The sequence below is a fragment of the Lissotriton helveticus genome, chromosome 7 (genome assembly GCF_964261635.1).
Source record: "Lissotriton helveticus chromosome 7, aLisHel1.1, whole genome shotgun sequence".
NCBI lineage: Eukaryota > Metazoa > Chordata > Amphibia > Caudata > Salamandridae > Lissotriton > Lissotriton helveticus.
The window spans coordinates 465332822-465357486 of NC_136068.1; the positions used below are offsets into that span (position 1 = coordinate 465332822).

The 24665-nt window shown below is 48.0% G+C and overlaps 1 protein-coding gene across 2 annotated transcripts in view; it reads left to right on the top strand.

Moving 5' to 3' along the window:
• Positions 1–24665, top strand: part of INO80E (INO80 complex subunit E) — a 275519-nt gene that overhangs the window by 149751 nt on the left and 101103 nt on the right. For both annotated transcript variants that reach the window (XM_078652431.1, XM_078652432.1), the window contains exon 5: positions 1894–1969. In XM_078652431.1, the coding sequence (XP_078508557.1) occupies positions 1894–1969 (76 nt within the window). The remainder of the gene's footprint in view (positions 1–1893; positions 1970–24665) is intronic.

Below are 24665 nucleotides of genomic sequence, written 5' to 3' on the forward strand. Positions count from 1 at the left end.
AACCTTGCGATCTGGCTCCTGACATCCTAGAATTTGGATATCTGAACCTTCCTCCAGACTGCATGAATGTCATTAAAGAAGCTAGACGTCCTACCACTAGGGCATGTTATGCAGCCAAGTGGAAACGATTTGTAATATATTGTCATAACAACAACATTAATCCCTTAGATGTGGCTATTCAACATATCATAGGTTACTTACTGCTTCTTCAAAGATGTAACTTAGCCTATACGTCTATTAGACTACATCTTGCTGCAATAGCAGCATATCTGCAAAACAGAGAACATCTATCTCTGTTCAGAGTGCCTGCCATTAAAGCCTTTTTGGAAGGCCTTAAAAGAATAATTCCTGTTAGAGTACCACCTTCACCTGTATGTCGTTGTCACACAGCTACTGGGGCCTCCCTTCGAACTCCTGCACAAATGTGAATTACAATTCTTAACCTGGAAGGTTGCGTTCCTAGTAGCTATTACCTCCCTGCGCAGAGTCAGTGAACTACAAGCACTAACCATTCAAGAACCCTTTTTGCAAATGCATCAAAATAAGGTTGTTCTGCGTACCAATCCAAAATTCCTGCCTAAAGTCATTTCTCCATTCCATCTCAATCAATCTGTGGAACTGCCCGTTTTCTTCTCGCAGCCACAGTCAGTAGCAGAAAGAGCTCTTCGCACTTTAGATGTCAAAAGAGGGTTGCTATACTACATAGAAAGAACATAACCCTTTCGTAAGACAAAACAACTTTTTGTGTCTTTCTCACCACCACACAAGGGCAATCCCATTTCAAAATCTGGAATAGCTAGATGGATTGTCAAATGCATACAGATTTGCTACCACAAAGCTAAACGTAAGCTATCTGTTCCTCCTAAAGCCCACTCTACCAGAAAGATAGGGGCTTCAATGGCATTTTTAGGGAACATTCCCCTAGATGACATCTGCAGAGCAGCCACATGGGCTACACCGCACACATAAACAAAACACTATTGTGTAGATGTGCAAACAAAACAACAAGCTAATGTGGGCCAGGCCTTTCTCAAAACATTATTCCTAACTACTGCAACAGATAGGGGTGGTCGCCGCTATATAATCTATGCATAGTGTACAATCTGCAGCTCATATGCCTCAAACGGAAAATGCTACTTACCAGTATGCATCTGTTCTTGGCATGTAGAGCTGCAGAGTTGTACACGCCCACCCGCCTCCCGGGCTACCCTTGTCTGTTCCAGTATTATCTTAATTAGATACAAATTACACAGGCATCCTCCCTGTACTTGCAAAGCTCCATCATTTCCCTAATGGCGGAAAACGATCTGGGGATGGAGCCGATGTCCAATGTGCAATGTGGTCCTAAAGAGGAGTCACCTATCTCGTGACTTCCAAAGAACATTTCAGGACAACAACAAACTGCAAACATCCGGGCCCAACACTAAGTGGCGATCCATGCATAGTGTACAACTCTGCAGCTCTACATGCCAAGAACAGATGCATACTGGTAAGTAGCATTTTCCTTATTCAGCGCTAAGACGCCTACGGGTAATCGTGCGCTTTACAAATACACGTTATGTTATGTTATGTTATTTTATTTTATCACTTGAACTCCTCTCAGTGTTTATATTTGCGTCATAAGTTGTTCAGTGTCCATTCATTTGCTTCTTGCATCACAAGTGGTAAATGCTTGGGCTGTATTTTTTTTTTTTTTTGTGAATTACCCAAGTTTCTCAAATTGTATCTCTTGGAGCCCCATTTTCCTTTGTTTTCCCTCTACTCTTGCTTCGAAAGATATTAAACAAAAATTCCAAAGGTAATATCTAAAGCAATTTAGAACTATTTCATGCTATGTATAAAATGTATCCAACGTTGTAGATTCATATTTTGTGTCTGTTCATTTTTTTCCAGACTCTGATGCCACAGCTTCCTCTGAAAACAGCGAAGGGGATGGGCCCAAATCTTCTGATCTGCACACCCCCAAGAGGTCAGAGACACCACTTTCTCATTTTTTCTGCATGCTAGCGCTGATTCTCACCTAGCATGCACACTTACTTTAACTGACCACAAAGTCATCAGTTCCCTTGAGTGAGTGAAAACTCTCACTACTGAAACCTTTGATATATATTTTGCAAGACCCATAAGTACTCTTTAAGGAAGTGTTGACTCTGGTCCATCTCTCCTCTTTGTCGTGCAAGCCTCATCTCTATGCCATTTTTAATACTTTTTCACTGCTAGATGATGCCGAAACCGTTGACATGGCTTCTTTTTCCTTAATGTTGGCACTATAACTGTTCTTTTTCAGCACATCTTCTCCTTTTCATACTTCCTGTCTGTGTTGCTGTTACAAAATATCTTGCCAAGTTATTAATTAAATCTATCGAAAAGCTTACTGACTGCCACACTTTCAGCGAATCCTCATTTGACTGAAATACTTTCAGATGGACATCTTATTTGTAGTTGTAGTCAGTCTCACATTTTGTTTGCTCACTCAATGCTCGCCATTCCAGAACAGAATCTCATACAGGTGGCTGGTATCCCAGTGAGCTTATGGCCCTCAAATAAAAGCTTGTAGGCTCGAAAATAAGTAGAAAAAACTAAACTAACAAAAATCTTAACAAACTTTCCATATAAAAGAAGTATTTGACTTGAAGCCGATTAGAACAGGCACCCAGTTGTCCATGCCGAGTACCCCTAAACATGGGGTCCAGCAGGACTGTTTCATCTAGATAAGACCGTCAGGGTCTCTAGACAGTCCTATGTAAATGACACCCTAGTTTCAATCGGATTGTTATTAAATAATCAATCTGGTATAGATCTTCAGCTGTGCAAGGCTTGTCAAGACTGAATGCCAGCAAATTTCTTGCAGCTCAACCACTCTAATGGAGCTTATCGCAAATCGCAAGCAGCACTTTTTAGCTTGCATATTACTGCTACTAAGATTTTATTTTTATTCGTTGCTAGTTTTCATTACCAGGTTAGCAGACCTATTCCTTAAGTTCATTTTCTTTTCATCAGTCCAAGGTGACACCGCTTAGGCGCCGGCGGATGCTGACCCTGGCGGCACCACAGGTGCTGGTGGAGGGCACTTCTCATCCTGTCACGGGCCGAGGCTGGCAGGGGTCCCCTCGTCCCTCCCTGGGTCCCTCATGCCCCTCCACGCAGGCGGCTGCCTCGTCGGAGGTCGGGTCGACGCCTTTCCGACGCCGTTCCTTCGCCGCCCCGGCACCGGCCCAGCCCCGTTCTCCTGCGCCGTGCACTGTGGCAGAGGTCGTTCCGGCATCTCCCATGGCGTCGGACGACAATGTCCTGCCTCAGAATGCGGACTCTCTGGTGCCAGACCGACATCGGGGCGTTGACTTGTCTTCGGACGCCTCCTCTTCTCCAGAGGTTCGGCACTTGGTGGTTTCATCCTCACCGGCGATGGGCCGCCGCGTCGTGGATTTTTCCCTAACGTCATCTAAGGACGGCTCCTCGCCGCCCCGCGGTCGCGGTCTTCGCATGATGCGCTGCAGATCCCCCACTCCTTGGTCCCTATTCCTCCTTTCCGGACCTGGCCCTTCCTTCCTCCGGTTGGCTTGGGGGACGGCTGCCTTAGCTTGCAGCCGTCACCTACTGAGGAGCTGCTTTCTCCACCACGGGGCCCTACGGAGGCGGGTGCTGCCTTTGTTTGCGATGTTTCCATTACTGTGGGAATCTTGCGCATGGGTGATCCAGCTGCCCATTTCCTCGCGGATCAATTTTTGGATGTCCTCTATCAGGGTTCTGGTGGTAGGGAGCTGCCGCTTCCCTTCAAGGGTTCGCTCCATTCTTCTCTTCTGGGGGCTTGGGGCCGCCCTGCCACGGAGGACCCAGTGCCCCAACACCTTCTGCGCCGCCACCATCGGGCGCAGCGTGATCCTGTGTGTCTTTCCCTCCACCCTTCTACCAGGGACCCTCTTTTGCAGAATGCCTTCCCCTCTCTGCCACCGCTGTTGTCTCCCCGTCGCGGGAGGTTCGCTGGCTTGACTCCTGGGGACGCAATATGTTCGCCTCCACCAGTGCGGCTCTGAGGGCCCTTAACACTCTGTGTGTTTTGGCTAGGGCCACTTCTTCCTTGTGGGACTCGGCGGAGTCCATCATGTCTGCCGCTTCTCAGGAGGGTGCCTGTGTTGATCTGTGGCACCATGTGTTGGATGGACGGGAGCTGGCAGCGTTTATTCTTCGCTCCGATCGGGACATCTCTGAGGTGCTTGGTCGTGCCATGGCTTCTTTGATTGCACTTCGTCGCCATGCCTGGCTTCGGGACAGTGTGTTCCCAGGGAACATTCAAGAACGGCTGGTGGACCTTCCTTTCGATGGCGCTCTTTTGTTCCATGCCCCTGCATACTCGGCCATTCAGAGGTTCTTGGGGGGGGCTTCGGCCTCCCCCTCCTCCTACTCTTCCTCCTACTCCACCCTCCTCCTTCTCCCCCTCAGTGACCTGGGAGTCGATCTTGGTTTTGGGAGGTGTTCTTCTGTTGAGGCGGGTCGCCCCTGTGTGTGTGTTCTGTGTGATGTGATTACTATGCATTCAAGTCCTTTGGTTAGGACTGTGGTGCTGTTGGCTGCTGGTCCGGCCCCCTTTTTGGATTGTAATTTTGACCTTGCTGAGTCGTGTTGGCCCTGAGATTAGGCCTTCTGTTGTTCTTATTGGCTGACTGGCAAGCTTTTCTGTTTTTCCTCTGCTGCGGAAAGTTTTTCCTAAGAGGGTTTCCATGTCTTGGGACGTAACATGCCCTATGGGGGGTTCTGGAAGCTATTATATAGCTCTGTTATGTGCTGGGGAGGTGTGGTCGCCTTCGGGCCTCTGCTCTCCGTGGCGTCACGGTATGTCGCAGGTGCGTTCCTCTTGCTGAGGGTTTTGGAACGGCTCAAGCTGCGCCCCGGACTGTCCTTCTCCGGGGTCGCTGCGTTGCTAGCCTGGTCTGGCCTGCTGTCTGCGGCCTTGCGTCATAGTTCTGCTGGTTCCGCTTCTTTTGTTGTTTGGGCCGTGTTTGCGGACTTCTACCTTGGGGTGTGTCCGGGGTCTTCTTGGCCTTCCTGGCCTCTGTCTTCGGCTGGCGTCTGGCTTGTCCTGGGTGCACCGTTCAGTGCTGTTGTCTGCAGCGGGCTGTGCCTGTGGTACCGACCTGCTGTTCTTTTGCATCACTGGGCCTTCTGGCACTTTAGCGGACAGTCGTCCTTGCCTTGTCCTCTGCTTGAGGCTGGGGTGTGTTCGACCCTCTTTCAGTGGGCCCTGTCTTCAGTTCTCCCTCTCCTCCCTGGGGTTGCGGTGGTTCTGGAGTTTTTTGAGTTTCTTGTGCCTCCTCGGGCGCTATCAATCCCTGCGGGGTGTTAGGCATGTTTCCCCTGGGCGACCTCGGGCTACCCGTCTGCACCGCCTGCCTTATTGCCGGAGGCGCCGTTCTGTCTTGTCCATTGCCTTCCGGCTGTGATAGGCTCGGCTGCCCTCTTCCCTGGATGTTTCCGGTTGGTGGGGAGGGGGCTTGCCTTCACTCTACCTCATTTCCTTGGAGTCTCTAGGTTGCTCTTCTTCCTAGGTGCTCCTTTTCATTGTTTGGGCCTTGCGGCTCCTGGTGGAGATTCTTGATTCCTTGAATGGGTGTGGGGCGCTTTGGCCTCTTTTAGCCTTGCCCTTGTTTCTCCTGCTGCTTGACAGAGGGCTGCCTCTCTTCTTGTCTTCCTGCATCCCCTCTGGGGAGGGGGCTTGCCTTCACTCTACCTCTTTTCCTTGGAGTCTATAGGTTGCTCTTCTTCCTAGGTGCTCCTTTTCGTTGTTTGGGCCTTGCGGCTCCTGGTGGAGATTCTTGATTCCTTGAATGGGTGTGGGGCGCTTTGGCCTCTTTTAGCCTTGCCCTTGTTTCTCCTGCTGCTTGACAGCGGGCTGCCTCTCTTCTTGTCTTCCTGCATCCCCTCTGGGGTTGGGGGTCTTCTGGATGCAGGGGTTCCCCTTGCCTGGGGGGACAGGGTTCTTTTCCCTGGCCGTTGGCCTCGTCCCCTGTGGGACTCTCTATTATGTCCAGGCTGGTGGGGTCCTCTCGCAGACCCTCCTCCCCCTTGGGTATGGCTAGGGTATCTATTCTATGTTAAGGAATCTGCGGCTAGTAGTCTCTATCAGATGTGCGAGTTACTTACCTTCGGTAACAATGTATCTGGTAGAGAAGATTCTAGACGCAGATTCCTTCACGATCCGCCCTTCCTCCCCGTTCTACGAGGACCTTTGGCTTGATCTTCTGCACTTGCCTCCCTGTGGGTGGCTATGCCTTCTGTGAGTGCATTCTTTAGCTCTTTTTTGGCAGAATGTTGTCCTGTTTGTTCTGATTCTTCCCTTTGGTCATTGGGGGATAGGTTCATAGGTGCTTCTGTGTCCTTGCGATCTGGTTGCCCCAGGTTGGGGCTATCTTCAACCCCCTTCCAGTGCTAGGGGTTCTGGCCCTTGTGCGTCTCTGCTGCCCTCTGGGTTGGGGTCCTTTGGCCGGGCCTCTGCCCTTGTTCCTTATGGGGGATGTCACATTCTGCGCTGGGGCTGTTCTGGAATTTGTCGTTCCTTGTTTGTTCTGGACTGGTTCCCCTTCATTGTTCTTGGTTGGGGTTGTAGTCCTGTTACATGTTATCAGGAAATGTTTTCATATGTTTTTGTCTCTAGGGGGGGCTATTTCCATACTGGCAGGGTTGCTGATCAGGGCGGTGCTATGTTCTTTTTCTTTTCCCTGCCCTTAGGTGCTTCTTTTTCTTTTCCCTGCCCTTAGGTGCTGCAGTGTCTGGCACTGCCCCTTATAATGTTGTTCCTCACCATTCCTTTTATCTGTTTCTTCTCTTTCGCACGCTGTTCCTATACTGTTCCCATACTGTCACAGTTTTGTCTGATGGCTCTGCGTTGTGTCGCAGAAAAGTTCTCAGAATAAAACTGACATAGGCGCGCCAGTGTGGGAATGATGTGACCTCGCTGACGTCACATACACTGACAACATCGTGGGCGGAGTCGCATGGTGCCGTCCCCCTGGCGCGCAGGGATTCTGGGGAAAACATTTTCCGGATCCAGTCTCACGCCTGGGGATAATTCTACGTTAAGGAATCTGTGGCTAGAATCGTCTCTACCAGATACATCGTTATCAAAGGGAAGTAACTCGTATTTCTCTGCCAGAAAGAGGTTATATTGCAAAAATGCTATATTGTATAGCATACTCCTCTGAGTTCATGTATGCCTATCTGTTGTACTTCAATTGTAACAGAAAGTCTGTGGAATGTTGTGAGAAATGTCTATAGATAGAACTACCCATACTCTGCTCACACTACTTCTTTCTTCATTAAACGTCACATTGTTCACTTAACAGTTACACATTTCTTGATTATTATTACTGCGACTTTTGCTTTCCTGTCTCTTTTCTTGTTTAATTTCTGCCTTTTATTTGAGAGGAACCTTCTCTGATATTTCTCCTACCGTTTTCTTTCTCCTTAATTTCCATTTTTTCCACCTCTCCTTATGTATATTCCCATTACCCTACGTTTCAAGCCTCATTACTTCTCCATGTTCAAATTGGTGTAATCTTATTTGCAGCCTTCGTCAAATCCTTTCTCCCTCAGATCTGGAGGCACCAAGTTTGATATTGAGTTTGAGGTGAAACAGTCCATAGAGTACCAATGGTGATGTACAGCCCAAGTGCAGTCATATTTTCTTAAATTTTTCATATTCCAAAAACAATAAACGAAACATTGCATGGTCAAAGCAAATACAGTCAATCAGTGAGATTTTACACACCATCAATTCCATAAGTGTACAGTACAATAGTGTTATCAAGCTCAGCATGCCCTGGTGTGTTCCTGAGAATCTAGCCTTCAGGGAACATTCTGCCTGGCTCCAGCTTGACCCTGTGGGCTTTTCAGGAGATCTGTTTCCCTGTCGATTCATGATCCTGTCAATCTACGCCTCCATTCCGCCAGATCCTCCCCCGCCTTATCGTCCCTTCTTGTAAGCGTCATACGTTGGGTATCTGCTATACCTCATTCCATTAGGTCTTTTTTTCCCATGCAATATTTTGTGGGACCTTTGGCGATATCCAGTGTATAGCTATTCTCTTTTTTGCTAACAGCAGTCTAAGTGCCATCATTCTTTTGTGCGTCTTTCCACACTTTTGTTTTTTAAAATACCTAGCAGGCACGTTTTGACTGTCTGTTCATGCTGAGTCGCTGATATATGTGACAGCTTCTCTATACAGTTTTTTAGAAGCTAGCCACCATGGGGCAGTTTTATGTCATTTGGGCAAAGTTAGCTGCTGTCGTCACGCACCTCCCCCAGGCAATCGGCCTGCTCGGGTCAATCAGCATTAAGCTGTGAGGTGTCAGGTACGTCTGGTGGATGTCATTAAATTGAATTAAATAAAATCTAGCGTTGAGCAATACCTGCCTCACCTCAGCACATTACTATTTCCGGTCCTGTGTTTGCCAGATATCCTGGGCAGATATCGTTCCAGTGCCTGTTGGCTTTCTGTATTGCGCCTGCTTGTCCTCCAGCAGGGCCCAGTATGTGTGTAATCGGTTTAATACATCTTGCTAGTTTCAGCAGCTGGCACAGCACGCTGTGCACTTATGACTTGTCTGGGAATGTGGTCCAGACATTGCGGGCCATGTGGGACGGGCATACATACTGCAAAAACCCTTTCTCGCCACCTAGCATAGATCATGTCCATCAGCAGGGCAGGAAAGAGGCGCAGTTCCCACAGTAGTAGGTGTTCAGTATTTTACAGACAACCCTTTACCATGTCCCTTCCACCTGTCTTATAATGTATTGGATGTTCTGTGGGACTCCTCTGCTCCTCATGACAAGCTTGCAAAGCATGCTGGGTCCCCTCACTCCTGCCTGCAATGTCCGCTCCCAACTAGGGTCATAATCAAGCTTGTTGACTGCGTGTTGCGACTGCGTTGCAGCATAATGCAGGAACAAGTCGGGGAGACCTAGCCAACCCTCTGCGAGGGGAGCTTCAGGACCTCTAACTTTGCTCTGCTCCTATTCGCACCCCAGATTGCTGAGCATACAGGCTTCTGGGAATTAACACCATTTCAGCGACTCCAATCCAACTCAAAGGGAACAACAGCAATTTAACCCAAGATTTTACAGAGGGTTGAAGGCCCCGAGCAGTGCTTCAACAATTGCATCATAGTGCGTTGCTGGATCTCTCGGTATCCACATTCCCAAGTACCTGAAATTTTCTTCTCAGCGCATACCTGGCTCCTACGGGGCAGCCGCCCTTGACCCTCCCAGTTAACCCAGCTGGAACAGGTGACTCTTTACCTTATTCAAATGAAGTCCGAACACAGCAGCAAACTAGTCAAGCTCCTGCAAGAGGGTCCTGCAAGAGGGTCCTGCAAGAGGTTCCTGCAAGAGGGTCGGCACAGCATCAACAGAGTTGCTAAGCTGCATCAACACATGGTCTGCATATAGAGATACAGTGTGAGGTCCGCAATCTACTTCTATGCTCTGGGATTGCAGTCTCTTCGTAGCCTTCACGTCAGCGTTTCAACCACTTGTGCGAACAACACTGAAGAAAGTGGGCAGCCCTGCCTGGTCCCACTGCATAAGGGGCCAAGCCTTTGAGACTATGCTCCCAATGCACTCATTCGCCACCAGCTCTGCTTATAGCAGCTGTGTCCGAACTGCATGGTCTGCAGAATGGCTCACATGTACTCCGGGCAGTACGCTTATTTAAAGTCCAGAGAAGCCTTATCCGCCGGCATGGGTAAATCGGGCAGTGAATACCCATCGTGTGCTAGCCTCCTGATGTTGTACATCGTGCTCCACCCTTGTATAAACCCTGTTTGGTACAGGTGTATCAGGGTCCTAACCATTCGGAGAAATCTCTTGGTTTCAAAAACTTCTTGTCATACCCCTTTAACATCATCTTATTACGGCACAGGTGTGCATTAATAGTACTAAGTCTGGTAACTTAAGTACTAGCACCAACACTACTGCCACTAAAGCACAGGGTCCGCAGGGAGTGCAGAGAACACAATGAATACAGAATAACTTAAAAACAATAAGACCAAGTGAGGGACAGGGGGTTGAAACCTTACAGAGCCTAGACCCCTCGACAGCTGGTATAAATCAATGACATACTTTAGATCCTCCCCATGCAGCTCTTTCATACGTTCTGGTCCTAGCAAATGTCCCCTTATTGACCGGAGGCCAGAGGAAGTCCACAGACCAATTAATGACTAAAGTTCTGCACTGGTTTAGCAAATATGCGAAAGGTTTTGGCCGTTAGGGCATTAGGTTAGATGCACACATCATTATGGCACGAAGGGTAGGATGGGTTGAGCCTTTGGCTAAAGCAACAAATGGTGACTGTGTGGTTGTTAATTTTAATAACCAGTCTTTAGAAGGAGATTTGCTGGGGGTCTGTACAAATGCCCCTTGTGTAACACACAGATTACTGTTTCCCATTAGGAAAATTCAGTAGATCCTCCCCACGATTGCTACAGCAACTAAATAACTTGAGACTCCCTAGCCAACCATTATCCCTACCAATGCCTGTGACATATGACCCCACAAGACACAATGGGGGGGGGAGCAACGTATGAGCTGTTGAATCGTTATGGTCACTTGGTTGATTTACAGTCTCGCGGTTGACTACACAACGGAGGCGAAACTGATGCTAGCAAAATGGGAATAACACTAAAGCAGAAGCAGAGTACACACAAATCCCTAGGGAGGTCATCAGTGCATCACTCCAGGTGGGTGGGATTGGCCACCAAAAGAGAGGGTTGCAGTTAAACACATGGAACTGCGCTGTAGTAACCCTAAGGGGAATTGCTTCAGGGTACCTAGTAGCATGATCCACTACTACTAGAATGAATTTGTTCCCTGAGGCTGTGGGAGGTTCAAGTGGACCCACAATGTCCACACGTACCCTTTCAAAGGGTACCCCCGCCACTGGCAGTGGTATCAGAGGGCCTTTGGGTGGCCACCTGTCTTGCCACTGGCCTGACAGGTAACACAGGAGCTCACAAACTCCTTCCCCTTTTGGTGCATCTGGGGCCAGTAGAAGTGGCTAACTAGCCTTTCCCAAGTTTTGTTCTGCCCCAGATGTCCAGCTAGGGGGATGTCATGAGCTAAAGTTAGGAGGAACTCACTGTACGTCTGTGGCACTACTACCCTCCTGGTAGCTCCAGGAGTGGGGTTTCCTACCTCCGCATACAGTAATCCCTCTTCCCCATACGCTCTGTGGGTACCACTGACATCTCCCTGTTCTTCTGAAATAGCTTGCTGCCTCAGGCTTTCATGAGTGGGGCAGTCTCGCTGACCCTGGCACAGCTATTCCCTAGTGGGTCCCCTTGGGCCCAGGAGTCCGACCTGGTAAGGCTCAAGCTCCATGGGCTCAGTTCCCTCGAGGGTTTCCAAGTCCTCTCCCTGAGGAGAAGTGACCTGGGAGGCTTTGCTGTGTAGATGCTGGCCCCCCAGTCTTCTTGCTTTTTCTCTTGGTTGGTTGGGCCAACCCTTCAGGCTTCAAACCTACTTGTTCACCCTTCTTTTTGCTCTGTTCTCTGGTTTGCACACACACCAGTCTAGGGATACCCAGCATGGCTGCATGGGTTATTTGCTCCACTTCAGCCCAGGCTGAGGTTTCCAGGTCATTTCCAAGCAGACAGTCAGCTGGCAATTGTAGAGAGACCACTACCAGTTTCAGGCCAGTAACCTCCCCCCAACCTAATGTCACCATAGCCGTGGGCGTTGGGTGGTAATGCTGTCCGCATTGGTGACTGGGTAAGTCTTCCCAATCAAGTATTGCTCTGGGGAAACCAGCATTTCCTTCACCATAGTGATACTGGCACCTGTATCCCTCAGGGCTTCTACTCTAGTTCCATTAATGGAGGGGTATTGCAAATACATTTTACAGTTGGGTGGCCGACCAGCTACAGTGGCAAGCCCCATTTTCCCCAAGGAGACTAGACTAGCTTGAGTGTATTCCCATATTTGCTCTGGGAACTCCTCTGATCCCATCTGTAAATTCACTGTCCCAGGAGTAGCTGTACTGGGTACCTTAGGGGCTTTATTGTAGGGGCAGTTTTTGTCTACAGTTAAATGTCCCAACTTCTTAATAATAATAATAAGGAGGTTTATAAAGCGCCTGGTTACGCCCACCGGCGTGTCCCCGCGCTGTAGCAAGTGAGAGATGGAGAGCCCTATACCCAGACAGAAGTACCTAGGTCCATTAATGAATGAACAAGTTTGTTTTAAGCTCTCTTCTGAACCTCAACCCAGAAGGTTCTAACCGGAGCTCAGTAGGGAGTTGATTCCAACTCCTGGCTGCCAAGAGCCGGAAAGATCTACCACCCATGCGGGCTTTCCTGACTTTAGGAATCATCACCAGGCCAGTCCCGGTAGATCTAAGAGATCGATCAGGCCGGTAACAAGTGATGAGGTTCCGCAAGTGCCTTGGCCCAGTGCCTTGAATGATACGGTGGCACATGCAAAGGGCCTTAAACACTATCCGCTTCCTGACAGGAAGCCAATGAAGAGCGTCCAAGGCTTTTTTAGAAGCGGCCCTTCTAGCAAGCCTAAGGGCCAGCCAAGCCACCGCATTTTGCAGCACCTGAAGTCGATCAAGACTCTTAACTGTGGCACCTAAATACAATATGTTGCCATTGTCTAGACGTGAGGTGACAAGTGTGTGGACCAGCGTCCTCCTAGCTTCAGTAGGAAGAAGATCCATGTTCTTGCGAAGACCCTTAAGGACGCCGAAGCACATTCTCACCACACGTCTAATCTGGGGTTCAAATGAAAGGTCCGAGTCTACCCATACGCCCCGGTTCTTAACCTGGGGGCACGGAATAGGGACTGGGCCCAAGCAAGGCGGCCACCATGCCGACGACCACACAGACGGGCTCCCCCCCCACCACGAGCACCTCAGTCTTGCTAACGTTCAACTTCAGGCAGTTGTTGGCCATCCAGGAGGCGAGCTCCTGCATGCATGCATGCTCTGAAGTTGGATGCAGCAAGATCCGGCGCCCGTGATAGCGAAACAACCAGCTGCGTGTCATCGGCATATAACACATCCAAAGTCCTCCACTATGCTAGCCACTAGGGACACGTACACATTAAAAAGGGTGGGACTCAGGGCAGAGCCCTGGGGCATACCCTGGTCCAGCTTCACAGCTCCAGAATAATGGGCACCTAATCTGACCTGGAAACTGCGTTCCGTCAGAAATTATTGTATCCATTTTAGTGCCGCGCCTGAGACAACGCCCTTATTCACACTGCAGCAAGGTGTAATGTGCTACAGTGTCAAAGGCGGCGCTCAGGTCCAAAAGGATGAAAGCCATTGTCTGCCCCTCATCTACACCCTACCGGATGGCCTCCGTGGCCATAAGTAAGGCCGACTCTGTGGAGTGGAGTGACCGAAAACCAAACTGCGTGGGATGGAGAAGATTGGTTTCCTCCACATAGGCCATAAGTTGTAGGTTTACAGCCTTCTCGGCCACTTTTGCTAAATAAGGTAGCAACGAGATAGGGCGGAGGTTATCCAATTTCTCCATGTTGATGATGGACTTCTTCTGAAGTGGAAGAACCACAGCCTGCTTACAGTTGTTACAATAGGCCTTGTTCGGGTCAAAGTTCTTCCCCCTGTAGGGCTGAGGCACATAGGGAGTAGTTTGGGACCCACCCTCCTGTGCAGGTTTTTGGGGTCCATTGGAAGACTCAGACTTTTTATCTTGGGGATTCACACCACCTTTCCCCTGGGGAGGTTTTGTAACCACCTTCTTTTGGTCACCCCCAGTGGCTGTCCTTGTCACCCTAGTCTTGACCCATGGTCTGTCTTCTTTCCCAATTCTTGGAGAAAAAATAGATCTAGGTCTACCAAATGCTGATGCAACTTTTCATTTGTGCAATTACTCAAAATGTGTTCCTTCATAAACAAATTATAAAGTCCAGTAAAATCATGCACATTGTTTCCAGTTAACCAACCATCCAGTGTCTTTACTGAGTAGTCTACAACATCTATCCAGGATTGGGTCTGGGTTTTGTGAGCCCCCCTGAACCTGATTCTGTACTCCTCAGTAGTGAGACCAAATCCCTCAATCAGAGTTTTCTTCATGAGGTCATATGACCCTGCATCTGGCCCAGAGAGGGTGAGAAGCCTGTTGGGGGCACTCCTGTGGGAACTGGTCTCTGGTAACTGCAGAGACCAGTTCCCACAGGAGTGCCCCCAATAGAGGTTGCTTTAGTCTTCTGATATCACAAGCCCTCTCAAAGGCTGTGAACCACTTGGTGAGATCATCACCTTCCTCAAATTTAGGGACAATCCCTTTGGGGATTTTAGGATCATAAGATTGCTCTTTATCCTTATTATTGGTATTGTTGCCACCAGAGATGGGGGCTAAGCCCATCTCTTTCCTCTCTTTTTCTAGACCAGGAGTCTGGACTCTAGGTCTAATCTCTTGGCCAACTTTTCTAAAAAGTTGTCCTCTTCATTGGGGCTCTCCCCAATGTGTTCTCTGGGGCCTAGTCCCCGGTGTGGTTCCTAGGCTCCCAGGAGCTGACTCTTGGAGATAAGGGTACAGAGATCCTTACCTTCCTAGAGATGGGGGTGGTGGGAGTTGGTTATCAACCTCCTCCTCCTCCTCGTCTTCCTCTGACCTGATGTCACCCTGTTCAGAGGGGTGGCCTTTTGCATACTCAGCCAGGAGCTCCTGGAGCCCTTGTTTGCTTGGATGCAGGCCCATGACTATATTTTTAGGGCTCGGGCCTAGCGTACACTGTACATGCAGTGTCGCGCAGCGAGAGTCCTTTTCCCGGCATTTTGAAAATGGACCTGGAAATTCCACGCAGCTCGTCCGTGTTATTTCCAAGGTCCATTTTCATTGGCCTTCGCTTGCTGCTGTTTTTTAACAGAACACGCAATAGGCCATAGGCGGTCGCGTAGCTCCGCCTATGGCCTATTGGTGTCTGTTACGTGCACCAGAGGCCATATGTCTTCAATTATCACGGCTTGACAGCCGCGATAATTGAAGACATATGCTCGCAGTGGCGCGCACGCACCACTCGCAGGCTTTTTTTTTTTTTGTAGTTCGCAATCGCTTTCATTTCTCACAGATTAGTCTTGAGCTAATTGCTACTCTCTGAACTGCAGAAGTATTAAGGATGACCAGTGATTGAGAAAGGCAACGGCCCATGAATATTATGTAGGCAGATTATATTTTTAGAATTGAGTGTTTAGCTTCTCAAATTTAGCATAATTACTTGAAAATATATGCTGATAAAAAAGAAGACCAATTCCACTTATTGAACAGCGTGAATGGACCGGCGAAGCTTTGTGGTGTAGAGGATTGTGAGATTTGGGAGTGGCCAAAAATCTTACCTAATTTGTAAGCGTTAGCAGTATGAAACGGTTCCGTCCTTTAGGTCTACCTTTAATACACTGGTTAGATTGGATGTCGGTGGATGATAGCCTTAACCCCCCAAAATCAGTGCAAAACGAAATTACATCTTCTGTTTTTTCGAGAATTGATTTCACTTCAAGTACTCCCTCACCAACGAATATGTCCTAAAACGCAACTTTTTAATCGGTTTAATTCAGTTCCGTACGTTTGAGAAAAGCCTCTGGTGGTTAACCCGCTCTGGGCTCGCGCACATTTCTTAGGCGCAGGGGCGTGTTTATTCAGACATATGAGCCGAAAGTGAGGCGGGCGAGAGATGCGGAGGCAGGATGTTCTGTGATGTTCTGCTGCGGGTGCAGTTTTTGTCCATGGCCCGAGGGGTGTTCCCGACAGACCCGCTGTGCCAGAGCAGAGGTGCTAGGAATCCCAGCAGCATCTTTTGGACACCCCCTTTCTCACAGGTCCTGTCTCAGCCATATACAGCGCCATCCTGGCCCCTCCCTCCGTGCCTACTTCTAGTCTGACGCTGACCTTGGCACTTTAACTGGCTGCCCCTTCTCCGTTCCCGCCTCCAGCACTGTCAGTGCGTGTGTACCCACAGTGCTGCTCCCATACTGTGTACTGAAAACCTAGGGTACCCAGATAAAAAAATTCAGTGCACCGACTCTACCCAACGCAACTGGACTGAGCAGCTGCTGCCGACTGGAAGGGTTCCAGAGTACACAGAAGGAGCCCGGATTAACGGGGCAGGATTTTCGAGTCAGAGCCGGGCAGTGCTAAGCCCCTCGAAATGGCTAGGAAATCCGCCTTCGTAACAGCTCCCACCGCCGAGGCTGTGCCAGGCCAAGTTACGTTCTCTCTCGGCCTGATATATATATATCTATACACAGTACATAGAAACAGGCAACACAGGCAGGAGTGTGCAGGGTGAGCAGTGTGAGCAGTGTGTGAGTGTGCAGGGTGAGCAGTGTGTGAGTGTGCAGGGTGAGCAGTGTGTGAGTGTGCAGGGTGAGCAGTGTGTGAGTGTGCAGGGTGAGCAGTGTATGAGTGTGCAGGGTGAGCAGTGTGTGAGTGTGCAGGGTGAGCAGTGTGTGAGTGTGCAGGGTGAACAGTGTGTGTGTGTGTGTGTGCAGGGTGAGCAGTGTGTGTGTGTGCAGGGTGAACGTTGTGTGAGTGTACAGGGTGAGCAGTGTGTGTGTGTAGGGTGAGCAGTGTGTGAGTGTCCAGGGCCAGCAGTGTGTGAGTGTGTAGGGTGAGCAGTGTGTGAGTGTGTAGAGTGAGCAGTGTATGAGTCTGCAGGATGAGCACAAATGACGTGCTTTGGTGCCAGTGAAGTCCAGTGCTTTCACTGGGACGTTGTTCTAGGCACCTAGAAGACCTGGCACATGTTACTTGAGGCACACTGGTGTGGTGGTGTTAAAGACGGGGGCACTGCTTTTAGAGTCTATGACTCCTAAGGGGGACCCCAATCACCTGCCAGCTCTTTCACAGGAGCGCAAAATTTCCATGCTCCTTCATCTGACCAAAGCTTTCATTCTAGACGACAGACCCCGGTGTCTCACAGAGGGTCACACAACACCACACCGCATACACACACCACACACACACACAACACCACACCACACACACACAACACCACACACATAACACTACATACATAAGACCACACACACCACACACACACCACACACACACACACACACAACACCACAGACACACACACACAACACCTAACACACACACCACACACACAACACCACATACACAACACCACACACACACAACACCACATACACAACACCACACACATAACACTACATAGATAAGACCCCCACACACACACACACACACACCACACACACACACACACACACACACACACACACCACACACACACACACCACACACACACAACACCACACCAACACACACACACACACACACACCACACACACACACCACACACACACACACCTCACACACACACCACACACACAACACCACATACACAACACCACACACACAACACCACATACACACACACCACACACACACCACACACACACCACACACATAACACTACATACATAAGACCACAAACATAACACCACACACACATCACACACACATACACACAACACCACACAATACCACACACAAACACCACCACCCACACAACACCACACACACACACACACACACACTCACCACCACACACTCACCACCACACACTCACCACCACACACTCACCACCACACTTTCACCACCACACTTTCACCAGGCACACACACACACCACCAGCTGTCAGTGCACGCTTTCACCAGGCACATACAACACCAGCCATCATGCACGCTTTCACCAGGCACACACACCACCAGCCGTCTGTGCACTCTTTCACCAGGCACACACACCACCAGCCGTCTGTGCACGCTTTCACCAGGCACACACACCACCAGTTGTCAGTGCACACTTCCACCAGACACACACGCCGGCAGTGCACGCTTTCACCAGGCACACACACCACCAGCCATCAGTGCACAAATTCTACAGGCACACACACCACCAGCCATCAGTACACACATCAATTGTTAACGCATCCACAATTAACTATTGTAGCAATCACAGTATGGCACACTTTACTTTAAAACATATTCATCTAAAGCGCAGCATGCCACCATTGCTTCAATTCCAATCCAACCTACATAATTCCACTACACACCACATGCGTACACTCCATAACACATGGCGAAAAGACATTGCCATTTACAATGTCATTAGCTCAAACTCATATAAATCTGAGACCTATTGCATTTCTAATGCTTGTTAAGTTTACATAGGGACCTCAATTTCTTGAAATTCAAGTGCAAGTAAGGTGTGAGGTCCAGCTGCTCAACCAGGTCCATGTTATCTCCACTAATAGCTGGGTTCTGTTGAGACATTCTAATCTGACAGTTCTAACCATCTACCCTAACTATAGTGATTTTTATTTTTCTGGACTTCTAATGGGACTTAAGCAAGGCCCTACCAGACTTTTAGTATTTTGGAAAAAACAATTTCAGAATTCTAAAGGCAATTTATGAGTACTGTCGTGTGATCAGATGGTAACCAAGTACTCCAACAAATGCAAGTTTTTATCCCACCGCTGATCCACCAATGTGAGAAAGTGGCTCTATATATACTGGACCAAGATAAGGTACAGTGTGTATAGAGTCCACCAACCCCAGAGGTATAACAGAGGTTAAAGCCAGGTGTGACCTTACTCTCTAAGGTGGTAGCTTGGTGGAGCAGTAAGGTAGTACCAGAGGACAGTGTAAAACATTTGTTGTACACACTCAGTTAGCAAAAGGTTTCACACACTCAAAGACTGAACTCCAGGCCAATTGTTTTTATATCAAAGATATAGTTGTTTTATTTTTAGAACCAACAGGTATCAAAATATACTGTTCTCAATATGAGAAGTCTCAGATCAGTACTTTGCAGGAGTTTTCGTCTATGGCATTCACTTTCTATAACCTGTACATTTTTGGGTTATATAACTTGTTTTGTTACTTTTTTATTTTCATAATATGACAAGGCACTCCAATCCTAAAGCTTTAATTGCAATGTACTATGGACGACCTATGAAATAGGACCGATATTTAAGCACACATTTGGCTACACTCTGAGAAAAACATTCACTAAAATCATCAGTGCTTGCGTTAAATGAATCTTGTATCAATGTAGGTAATTTGTTTTGGGAACCACATGTTTTTACATAGCTAATGGAGAGCAAAAACCTCTATCAGAAATGCCTTCTTGCAGCAGCGCAAAACATTCTGCAGTCAGGACCTTTAAGAGGAATAGAGAAGTGGTCCGCATTCAGTCTGAATGTCATGAGATGCTTAGACTAGTATAACAAGCATTGGCATAGCCGATAGGTCTCGCCTTTGGAACCTTATAAGTATTTAGTTATGCAGTTCAATATCCTTGGAGCAACAGCATCAACTGTTGCATGGCTAAACACTTATACGGTCCCAAAGGCGAGACTTATTGACTATGCCAATGCCTGTTTTTCATTGATCACAACCATCCTCATCCTCCATCCCATGGATTAAAATTTGGCCAAGTCTTACTACCTTTAAAATTGACCCTGCACTCTCTCAATGTAGATCAGAACTAATCATGAAGCGTTTTGGACTTGTCTAAACTATATAAACTAGACCTAACAGACAAATGTTGGACCTGCCTGGAGTAACCCAAAGACATTAGGCACATGTTTCTAAACTTCAGCCACCTCAAAAATTCTGCCAGGATGTGAGTATACACATCAGAAAAATCTCCCAGACCTCCCACCAGCACTTTTGGGGCCTCTCAAAAACTAAATGCTGACTTTGTCTTATACATAGATTACCTGCGCTGCTTGATCTCTGAGTCACCTTGGGAACAAAATCCTTCCTGATCGACTGGTAACATGTATATGCTTCTCTGTACACTGTTAATATGGTTGGGTCTAATTTACCAGAGGCACAGACAACGGTTATTGTATAGTCACGAAAAAGTAACTTTTAATGTCACTCATGCTATAAATACTGAATCCTGACTCATAGCATGTCCCTCAGATACTTTTTCTGTGGTCAGTGGACTGAAGTTGGCTGGTGATCAATTTCAGGATACTACGTCAGCTCACTTTATTTACTACTAGTCACCGCTGTGCCCATTTCACCCCCATTGTCTTACTTAGCTCCATCCTTTTATCCTGCTCCTTTTCATCCAACACATTTAGCCGGTTTTAGCATGGATTTATTGTTGACCCTTACCACTGCTCAGCTAAGATTGTGCACCTTGATCTGTAAAGCATTCTTGAAATACGTAAAATGTTTCTCAACTTCTATCATAAGTGCATACCTTTATTACTCTTCTCCTTGATTTATTTAGTTCAGATTTTTATTTTTTACAAGATCATCCCTAAATCAGATAACTTCTTCTGCATCCGCTTGACATCGTTGTGTGCAGTTTTGGGCTGTTTCACGAAGCCTGTGGTTTACCGGCGTTCGCGGCTGCGGCTGCAGCGCCGCTCGCGAAGGACTACACTTGTTGGACATTCTGTTTTATCAGCCCTTATTTGAACTCCGTGTTTTTTTTTGTATCAATGACTTTTCCCCCCATTGTACTGATTAAGAAACGGGTGGAGAGCGTTTCTAGCTTATTTTCGATCCTGCACCGAAGACAACATTCCATTTCACGACTGCCAGCACTTCTTGGGTTTCCTGTCTGCTTGTGCTAACTCTCGCTGTCCTGCTGCATTTTGTAAAGACCCTCTGTGTCCCGCCTAGTCCTCCGCGGACCCGCCCGCCAGTCTCCCGCCGCTCTACCGCTTTTTCCACCTGCAGCGGGAGCCGCCGAGCGGAGACCGGCGAGGGGCAGGACTACGACACCCAGAAGCCCTGCTGGGGTCCGCGTGTGAAGGAAGCGCCAGGAGGCGCATAAAAACGGCGTCACCACCATTGACTGTGGGTTTCCTGTCTGCTTGTGCTAACTCTCGCTGTCCTGCTGCATTTTGTAAAGACCCTCTGTGTCCCGCCTAGTCCTCCGCGGACCCGCCCGCCAGTCTCCCGCCGCTGTACCGCTTTTTCCACCTGCAGCGGGAGCCGCCGAGCGGAGACCGGCGAGGGGCAGGACTACGACACCCAGAAGCCCTGCTGGGGTCCGCGTGTGAAGGAAGCGCCAGGAGGCGCATAAAAACGGCGTCACCACCATTGACTGTGGGTTTCCTGTCTGCTTGTGCTAACTCTCGCTGTCCTGCTGCATTTTGTAAAGACCCTCTGTGTCCCGCCTAGTCCTCCGCGGACCCGCCCGCCAGTCTCCCGCCGCTCTACCGCTTTTTCCACCTGCAGCGGGAGCCGCCGAGCGGAGACCGGCGAGGGGCAGGACTACGACACCCAGAAGCCCTGCTGGGGTCCGCGTGTGAAGGAAGCGCCAGGAGGCGCATAAAAACGGCGTCACCACCGCCTCGCGGGACGCCCGGAGCGAAGCCCGGGCAAAGGGCGGGCCCTCTGTGGCCCTCAGGGGACCTAAGGTGACGGGACGGGCCACCCCTCTTTCACTTAATATATCAAAGATTCACCATCACTTAGATAACCCGGATTTACGCCTACCCTTAGCCTACAAAAGCTTTTAGCCTGCTTTGAACCTGGAGCATTGGGAAAGCTAAGCCGGAAGGTAACGAGGTTTCTGTGATTTCCATTGACTATATTGACTATATTGGGGCAGAGGTTACTTGGAAAATTGCCAGGTACTCAAATGTCTAAGCTAAGAAATCCCATTGCCCCGGGTAATACCATGGACAATTACTTGGTACAAGTTGTGGAAAAAATTAATCATGAACGGAGGTCCTCGTTGGGTCTTGGTACCCCACTGACATTGCCCCAAAATGAGAACTTAAATACGGACTTAATTTTTTCGGGCACTCCAACTGACTTATCCCCAGCTTTACATGGGCTGGATATGGGGTTATCACAAAATGTATCGCTCATGGTAAACCCAGCCACTAATGCTGAAACGACAACGGGGGATCTAGATGTTTCTTTGCATGATCTAGACCCAGACCTGGAGGTAGTAGATTCCAGCTCTCCCTCACCCCCTGTTCCTGCCCCAAGAGTAACAAAAGCGACCACTAAGATTTCTACAAAAAGGGAAGGGTTAAGGTCTAGCAGGAGAAGGCCAGCTACCCCGCCCAACAAGAAAATTGCAGATGGGAATGCGGGTGAAGGAGATGTGAGCCAAGGTTGGGATGATGGCATATTAAAAAAACTTATGGGCATGCTGGACATCAAGTTAAATCAGCTAGTAAAACCCCTACTGTCAAAAATTGATCACCTCACGGCTAAAATAAATAAAATGGAGGCCTATATAAAAATAACTAATGATAGAGTGGAGGAATTGCCGACTATGCTCGTAGAAAAACTGGCTGAAAAAACTCCATTAGAAAGTGTATGTCCAGGTGTAGTAGAGCTAACACAGAACCAGCAGGTTAGACCCAAGCCTGGTCCAGATCAAACTAATCTTGCTGGTGCTGTCCCTGTAGAGCCTGTAGGGAATTGTATACTGCAGGGATCTAACACTGAAAATAATCCTGTGGAGCTAATTGTAGAAGCTTCACCTCTTATTCTGGTACTTGCCAATGTTCCCCCTTTGAATACAGGCCAGATAGAACACCCTGAATCCCTATTAAATAAGGCACTTCAATGGCTAAGTAATAACATGCATATGTGTCCTGGGGGCAAACACAAGTTGGCAGAAGATTTGCTAACGGCAAGACGGGTAAAATGGATAGGGAGCAGGATTAAGAAATTCTCTGGGGACTGTGTGGTTTTGAACCTTAAAAACCCCGAAGTTTTACCAGAAATCTTGAATAATCTTCTTCCTCCCCAACGTAGAACGGCAGAACTAATTCCACTTACCCTGGACTTTTTTTATAATAGGAAAGGCTTAGTGTCAAACCCGAGTGTTCTGAGAACCAAATGGTCTACAGTGGCCAGTAGAAGTGCAAGGGAGGGTCCATCTAGTGTCTGGGGGTTAAACCTAGATAATAGATTTACAGCATTGTCTAATTTAAACGAGTGCAACTGACTCACAATAGATAAAGGATTATTAGTGGAACATCAGTCGAGTCATCCCATATGTCAATTAGACAAATTACTAGACCAACACATAAAAAACCCACAACCAGATTATAAGGTCCCTCTAAGTTCAAACAGCAATGTACCTATAATAGGGTCAGATGGTTCTATTAATACTAGATTAATAGCTGGGGATGATTCAAGCACTGAGCGGGGGGGACTGCTAAGTGTGGACCTTACGGGAAATATGGAGGTGCCATGTACATTAGGCCCAACTCCAGGAGAACGATCATTGACTTTTATATCTTGGAATATAGCAGGCATAGCGAGTAAGCTAGATACCCCACAATGGGCTGATTATATTGACAGGCATGACATAGTTATGATGCAAGAAACTTGGTCAATTAACCCAGTATTTCGTATGGGGTATTTAAATTTTTACAACCTGCATCTAGAGGTGAAAAAGGACGTCCCTCTGGAGGACTGTTGATATGGGTTCGCCAAGCAATGACTTGCACTATATCACAAAGGCAAATAATATCCAATGACATCTTAGCACTGAACATCAGATGGCACAATGGCCAAGAAGTAGCTCTGTACAACATCTACGCTAGGGGGGTTGGTGCAGGTATTCCATCTGATGTATTTACCACCCTAGAACAAGATGTTGAAACCCTTCCACCTAATCCTCATATCATTGTGGGCGGTGATTTTAATTCAACTTTTGAGCCCCTAGGAGAAGAGGATAGGAGCTTAACGGAAGAGGAAGATAGTAGATGGGGAATACCGCAACTGGAGATTCCTCCCATAAAAAGATGGAGTGCTACGGCCATTAGGATAAAGAGTCTCTGCCTCTCCAGAGGATTGAGAGCCACGAATGGGAGGACACCATCCGACCTAAATGGGAATTTTACCTTTGACAATGGTCGTGCAACAAGCAGGATTGACTATTTTTTAATTGATGTAAGAGCATGGTCCAAGCTATTAGACATGGCAGTTGTATCACGATTAGAGAGTGACCACCATCCCCTGTATATGACATTTCACCCTTATCAAGAGCTCAGAGTACTCTTAAATAATAAGCAGATGGTAACACAAGATGTTGTGTGCTCCAATAATCAAAGACATCTGAAATGGGGAATGTTGCTAGGGGATGCAAGGAAATTAGAACATTTGAAAAATCTAGTAAAAGAGGAAGTGAGCAATATCAAGGCGCATTATGGGAAGCCTAATTTTCAGGAATACATGATGGAGGCCCATAATAGTTTATTTAACAAACTGCAAAGTTTTTTTTACTAAAACAGTAGACCCAACCGCAGCCAAAAAACATCAAGCCGTTAAAGGCTGGTATGATAAAAGCTGTAGATTGGCAAGGCAAAATTTAAGTGTAGAATTGAAAATAGGAAACCCAATAGCTGTCAAAAGGGCAAGAGATATTTATAGGCTGACGCTAAAGCAATCAAAGAAGTGTTGGGATGAAGAGGGCTGGAGTGAGCTAAAACAGGCCTGTACCAATAAAGATTCCAAGCGGTTTTGGGCCTTAGTTAAATGGAACAGGGGTGGGGCAGCTGCCCAACCACAAAACCATGTGTCAAAAGACGGCTGGAATGATTTTTTTCAACCCCAGTATGCCAGATGTCCGATATATGCATCCATATCTCCCCCCCAAACTGTCTTTTTTAATGATCAAAT